This window comes from Lactuca virosa, chromosome 9 (genome assembly GCF_052849685.1).
Source record: "Lactuca virosa cultivar CGN04683 chromosome 9, Lactuca_virosa_CGN04683_v6, whole genome shotgun sequence".
Lineage (NCBI taxonomy): Eukaryota > Viridiplantae > Streptophyta > Magnoliopsida > Asterales > Asteraceae > Lactuca > Lactuca virosa.
Window position 1 is genome coordinate 47,756,788 of NC_136434.1, and position 7,520 is coordinate 47,764,307.

At 33.4% G+C, this 7,520-nt stretch overlaps 1 protein-coding gene across 1 annotated transcript; it reads left to right on the forward strand.

The window, feature by feature from the left end:
* Positions 1 to 1,193: 1,193 nt before the first annotated feature.
* Positions 1,194 to 3,004, forward strand: LOC145136820 (A20/AN1-like zinc finger family protein). The gene is made up of 2 exons (XM_079070934.1): positions 1,194 to 1,390; positions 2,087 to 3,004. The coding sequence occupies exon 2, from the start codon at positions 2,100 to 2,102 to the stop codon at positions 2,643 to 2,645; it is 546 nt and encodes a 181-aa protein (XP_078927060.1). The 5' UTR covers positions 1,194 to 1,390; positions 2,087 to 2,099; the 3' UTR covers positions 2,646 to 3,004.
* The last annotated feature ends 4,516 nt before the right edge of the window (positions 3,005 to 7,520 follow it).

Below are 7,520 nucleotides of genomic sequence, written 5' to 3' on the forward strand. Positions count from 1 at the left end.
AAATGATGACAAGTGGACTAAAATATTATCAATTTTATTAAATGTGTCATTAAATGTGAACATTTGATATGGTAGGAAGATTAGTAGGAATAAAATATAGGAGAATATTTAATTTCTCAAAAAAAAAAAGGCATCTAGACCGGATCTCCTGTGGGAGGATGCTAACTATCTAACCCCTAACATGTTTCTTTATTTGCTTCTCAAGACAAACATTTTAATTCATAAATTTTCATTTCACAAACTCCATTGCGAAATCACAAAAGCATTGGTGATTTTAGTTTTACCGGTCATTTTGTGTAATTGGAATTAACACAAGTGTAAGATGGGCGTCTAGACTATAACCTAATATAAGTTAGGACGTACATAACGGACATTTGTATATAAGGGAAATTTGATATCGGACACAACAAAACTTTGAGGTCCATTTTGGATTTAGAATAAAATGGAAAACATACTTAATAATGAATTAAAATAGAAGAAATAACAAAACTGTTGGTCCAAGTTATCGGTCCAAGTTGGATGTCCAAGTTATCGCTCCAAGCCCTCAGTCCTAGTTATCGGTCCAAGCTGTCAGACAAAGTTATCGGACCAAGTTAGCAGTCTAAACTATTTGGACAGTTTTTCCAGAAAGTATTTTATAATTGTTATTCCGTAAATTTTGTCAGTCTTATTCAAGTTTGGATTGATGAGTATAAAAACTTAATTTAACATATATAGATCTTGCATAATCAAATCATATAAAATCAAGAAACGTTTTTTTAAAGTTTTTGTAGTTAAATCTAAGAGTGTTCTTCACATATTATATCATATTGGTTTTTTCGGTAACTCATATATTGTAGAGGAGAAACATCAACATGGAAAATGAATCTATACGATCTTTGAAACAATTCAGATTCATGTTTACTGATATTCTAAGCTTTGTATTTCCAATTTCAAACAAAAACAACGTTGTTTTGACTATTTGAAGAATCTTTCCCAATCGGTGGACGATATAAAATTGGTAGTTATTGGGGAGAATTTCATTAGTTTTTGATAATTTTTTTGAAACAAACATAACAAAAATGTTTTTATTACTATTATTTTTTTATTTGTAGTTTTAGTTTGAAAAATGAAAAAGATCGAATGGCAAAAGGGTAATAAACTAGTGGTTTGGGGAAGGGAAATTTGGGCCTCACCGACTACGTAATAGAAAAATGAGCGTTTCGTTGGCAGGAAGGAAGAAAGCAAGTCTTAAATAGGTCGAACGACCGAGAGGGGATCACAATAATATCATCGCCCCACCCCAACCCCAATCCCCCAAAAAAATCAAAAATCAAACATCTTCAATATCTCTCCTTCCTCATCTATCGCCTTTTTCAACCATCTCATCGATTAATTTACTCAATTACAGGTAAATTTGATTTCTTTTCCCTTATTGTCTTTCAATCGAATGGTTTTTGTTTGAATTTTGTTACATGAATTCGCCATCGAGATCGATATAAATCTTCTGTGTTTCGTGTGTTTGTATTTATGTTTTGCAGTATAGATCGGTCTTGGCCATCGATGTTTGATAGTTGTGATGATTTTGAAATCAATTTCGCCTAATTTTGACGATAATTAGGGTTTCCTTCAATTTCTTTTAATTGCTCGTTTTTTTATCCCAATTTTGGGGATGCTTTCGTGTCGGGAAAGCTATGTATGAGCCATGTATGTATTCACTTTCTAAGTAATGATGGTGTTGTGTTATGCACCCTGGTTTTCATAGGCAATTTAAAAAGGTAGATAGTATGTAAAATCGTACATGATGATAACTATTTGGGGTTTTATCTTCTATTGTTCATAAGAATCTGGATGTGTGTCCAATTATGTATTCACCGTATTCTTTGTTTGATTCGACTGTATCCTTGTGGTAATAGCTTATTATCCAATATCCGCTTTATCTTTTGCTGTTTTTCTCATCTTCTCAATTTCCATTTCAATTATTAGCTTCTAAACGATTTGGTATGGTGAATAGAACCTAATTCATGCCAAATCGTTTGAGATACTTCCATTCCATTCCCATGATCACATCTATCTTGATGATGTATGGTTGTATGATATTATGCAGGGGATTGTAACAGATGGAATCCACAAAAGAAACAGGATGCCAGGCTCCAGAGGGCCCAATCCTCTGCATCAACAACTGTGGGTTCTTTGGTAGTGCAGCCACCATGAACATGTGCTCCAAATGCCACAAGGAGATGATATTGAAGCAGGAAAACGCCAAGCTTGCAGCTTCATCTTTTGACAACATCGTCAATGGCGGTGGTGGGAACGATACCACCGGAAAAGACGCAGTGGCTGTGGCTACCGACGCCATGAAAGCCGCCACCGCCCAGTCAGCAGCTCCGGTGGAGTTAAACGTGGTCCCCATGAAAGCACAAGCAGACTCTTCTTCTTCTTCAAGTGAAGTAGTCCCGGAGGTGAAAGTGGGTCCCAGTAGATGCGCCACGTGTCGGAAGCGTGTTGGTCTGACAGGATTCAACTGCAAATGTGGTAATTTGTTTTGTTCTGCTCATCGTTACTCTGATAAACATGAATGTCCTTTTGATTACCGGGGTGCGGGTCGTGATGCAATTGCAAAGGCGAATCCTGTTGTGAAAGCTGAGAAGCTTGATAAGATATGAATATGATGAAGAAAAGGAAAAAAAAGGAAGAAAAAGGTTGTGTTTCTCTATGATATGGTATCTGAAAGTATGATATGCTATTGGTTACAAGTACTGAAACGTCTTTTATGTCTTCTCCTCCTCATGGGTAATGTCTTGTCTGGTTGGTATGAAATGTAGGTGGGGCCCTGGTCGATTTGTTTGAAAAAAAATTTGAAATTAGGGAAGCCAGGAAGACACAGGGTCTCACCATTGTTGCCAGTGTTATGAACATTCTTATTCTGCTTGTTTGTTCCATTGTGTGTGTGTGTGTGTATAATGGCTTGATGCATAGATATAGGTCAATTTGTGTTAATCTGTAATTTGGTCCTCATTCTTCATCTTCTGCTGAGGTGTCATGGCAAATGGGGGCAGTTTTTTGGGGTTGGGTTGTTTCTGTGTTGTTTGGTTGACCAAGTGTTGACTTATAGAGACTTGAGATAACTGGCCTTCATATTTGGACTATGGAAGTGTTGGTTCTAAAGTATATGCATGCATACATAAGAATATCTAATAGTAGGAGTGATTTCAAGGGTTGGTTGAGAAAATTTTGCTGTGAATTATTACAGCTCAGTTGCCACTTAACCTTTTGATCAAGTATGACTTAACTATAACTACTACAAAATCAATTAACACATTTAACATTGTTAACTTCATCCCAAAGGGTTCCACTCTTCTATACTCTATCTAAGGTTTTAAGTACCATGTGCGAATCCCATGGATTTGGCATTTCTAATGATTTCATAAGTTTAAATATACTTCAGCACATCATAAAATACTTATCAAGAGAGTTTATAAACAAAACATGAACAATTTGTGAATTTATTTAAACTGGTCATCATAAGATGACACCAACCACATTGTCATCCTAAAGTTCATTTATTTAAATAAAAATAGTTATATTAGTATGCATTTCACCTTATTCATAGCAAAAAACCATAATCTCCATCTTTAACGTCATATGAAAGGGATTGAGAAGTTTACCTTTGTGTGATTATCAATTCAAGATTCAATCCCTTCAAAGATGTATTTAGGAGTTTTTGACCTTCAAGAGGAATTCCCAAACTCCCAAAAGTGTGACTTTTAGTGAGAAAGGAGTTAGCACAAAATTACCAACAAATAAGATTTCAACCCACTTGAATCCTCAATTTCGGCCCGAACCGTAGGGCTCAGGGTGCCTAACCAGAGGGTTATGACTTTGTACTGTTGTGCTGACAAGACCATAGGGCTACCATTTACTAGCCTAAGACTATGGTTACCAATGGGAGAGATCTCCCAAATGGCTTGATTTTATCCCTTGGTTCTCCAATACATTATTTCAAATGGGTTTTAATGCCCTATCTATAAAATAACATTTCCAAAAGGTTTTCTTTTTATTTCTAAATCTATTTAGACGATGTACTTTAATTTCCAACTACTTCTTTTCACAATGTAGTTCATTTACACTAGTAGGGTTCAATGTTTTAGTGAAGCTTAAAGATAAGTTAAGGAAGAGTAGTATTCAAGAAGTGGTTGTGAATTGTTATAACTCCTATCTGTCCAACTTGAGATAAAAATAAGGCAATGAGACCTTCTTGATGTATATGGTTTGTTACCATGGAACATTGATATGCATTATGTACACAAGATGATTACTTTAAATATTCGATCATCATCTTTCCCGGACATTAACCTCATTTACATATCTTTCTAGCATTTGTTTAAATTTTAAGAGCTTAGAAAACCCCTTTGACGATAAACGTACATTTTTCGGTAAATCATCTGGTTTTGGTAACATATTGTATACAAATGGTTAAATGGTTCATATGTCACTATAGAGCTTTAGCCATTGTTCAAATACACCTCATACATTATGTTATGTTCTTCTCAAACCATCTCACACATTCCTTTTCAATTACTTAATCCTTTAAATCTTAGACTTACATGTATGCTTAATTGTCTATTTGTGTATTTAGGCATTATAATTTATTTTTCTTGCAAATCAAGAGAATCATCAGATAATCATGTTCCCAAACAGTCCAAAGTCGTTTTAAAGCACTAATAGCACACAACATAGTAACTCTTAGGTTATAACATCTACTTACACCCTATTTCATACACAATGTACAACATATTAAAGCACTCTCACTACATGAAGTTTTTACCATCATATGCATACTTATTTCTTCACAATTATTTGTATGTACAAGTGTATCTATATATTTTGAGGGTGTTACACTAAGTTTTAAGAACGATTCATTAGCTTGACCTGATTCCTAAGATTAATCGGGTAGGGATGGGTATGTCATGTCATGAAATTCAACGTGCCTTCAGTTTTGTGCTCTGTATGGGAAATAGCATCAAATTTTGTTTTTGATTTTTTTCTTATTTAGGCATCATGTTTTGAAGAAATATGTTTTTCTTGAGTTTTAGGATTTCATTTATGTTACTTTCGTGTTATAACCTATTTATAAGTCGATACTAATGATTACATGTCAAAACATTTCTTATTTTCATAATTTATGTCATTTTTTGCATCTTGATTAATTAATGTTTCTAAAAACAAAATTGTTATAAAACTCATAAGATTCTATAAAATTCAATACTAATATGTTTCAAACATTATATTAGACCCATTTTCATATTATAATATATGCTTATGTACTAAAAATATTTTATCTTAAATCTAAACGATCACTTTAGTGATCTTGACATTTCAGTAATTTGTCTATTTTATTGACCAAGCTTTGTTATTGTTTATTGTATGCATATGTTCATTAAAAAGCATCATAGTTTTTAAGTTTAGGATTATTTCTTAAACTTTGTTTCACATGTTTAAACCAGTCGCTTAATTGTCATTTTATAAATTTTGAACATTTTTTTTGTCAAACTTTAAGAATTTCTTGTATATGTATCCATCCACTCTTATCAATCATTTATAAGTTTATTTGCATCAGATCAACCATGTTTGGTCAATTTTTAAGCTATAAAAAATTGTCCCATTTTTAATCTTTATTTGAATATAAATTTTAAGTTTTCCTTGCTAATGTACTATATCAAACCATCGGACAGGAAGTGTAATAGTGGTGGTGGTTGTAGGAATAATATTACGGAAATATACGAAAACAAACAATAAAATAGAAAAGGCTGAGACATGTGTTTAATTCATTGTCCTTAAAACAAATTTGTCCGCTATCGGGTGTTTGTTTCTCAGGATACAACAGCTTGAAGTGGTTCGTCTAGACCACCCGAACCTATATTAGGTCTGAATTTAATCTTGATGCAACAAGAATACGAACCAAAGGAGAAGATGAGAGGAGTCGATTATGATTATTTTCTTGTCTTTTCTTTAAATGGTGGTCTTGAAGTTGTATTTATACAACAAAAGATAACCAACATATTAATGGTGGTACTGTAACCGACACAAGTGTTTAATATCCAATTAAACTATAATATTAATTACAATTTCAGTTACAAAAAGAAATGAAATATTTGAAAAAAAGGTCCCTCAACTTTTTCTTTTCCTTCTTCCACCCCATTAAACTATTTTATTTACTTCGTCCAACACCCTCACTTTATAGATTAATTATCTCATTCATCTTATATCCGTTTTGGACATATATACCAAAACGAAGATCTCATGGAGGAGAACACAAACATATAACCATTAGATCATTTAATAATAATAATGGTTTATGTTTCGAATTTCATGTTCAAAAATAGGGGAAACACATTTTTATAAATTGGTTAAAACCAATTTTCCAACAAGGGCCACCGACTCCACCACCACGGTTGAAAATAGAGGCGAGAGAGGGAGGAGACAGTTTGTCAAAGATGATGATCGAGAAAGAGAGTGGGATAGATAGGGTTGTAGAGGTTGTCGGAGCTATATAAGTACTTAGAGCTTGGAGATGAAGTTCAAAATAAGGAGATATAGTGTTGTAGAGGTCGTTGGAGCTTGGAGATGTAGTTGCAGAGATCTTTAGAGTTGTAGAGGATGGTCGAGCTTGGAGATGTATATATATATATATATATATATATATATATATATATATATATATATATATATATATATATATATATATATATATATATATATATTATACCTTAATATACATATTTGGTCAAATGCTGAAATTTAAGAGGTACAAGGTTTATTGCAACATATACAATCATTTTTTGCACTAAAAATATTGGTCAACAGGTTATTGAATTAACATTTTGAATTGGTCTCACGTTCTCATCTTTAAATTGAAGTGGTCAAAGTCAACATTGAATCCGGATACCTACGAAAAAAGAGCTGATTTGGCCCACCTTCCCTGGATACCCATCTGCATATCAAATTCAAAACTTTTCAAAGACGCTCTTATACCTAAAAACTCATTTCAAGTTCTACTCTCTCATCGTCTTTATAAACCCATCAAGATTCAAGGAAAGGAATCCTACGCCCGCCATCATCCATTTCTCCTACAGTTTCTCACCAACTTGATCAACGTGAGCAGGTTTGATATCCTCTACAACCTAATGTAGGTATTTTCGAAGAAAATCCTAACGGAGAGATAAGTCAGGAACTTCCTTTTTCTTGTGTTAATCTTTGATTTTGATTTGAACATTGTCTCTTTTTTAGTTTTGATTCTCTTCGGTTCTTACCTGATCAAATCAACTCCACAAAGCGGTCGTCTTGAATAGTAATGGAAGATGATGAAGAAGAACAGTTGATCGATTACTACCTCTTTCTGGACCAACAACGAAGCCCTAGAGGTATTGACAAAGTGTGATTATTTCATTCATGTTGTTTATTTTTAAGCTTCACAGCAGGTAATCCCCCAAAATTACTATTTTTTAAAAAATCATATTAAACTTCCTTTGATTCAAAAA

Excerpts from the sequence above, each read along its gene's own strand:
- LOC145136820 (XM_079070934.1), top strand. The coding sequence starts at position 2,100 with ATGGAATCCACAAAAGAAACAGGATGCCAGGCTCCAGAGGGCCCAATC.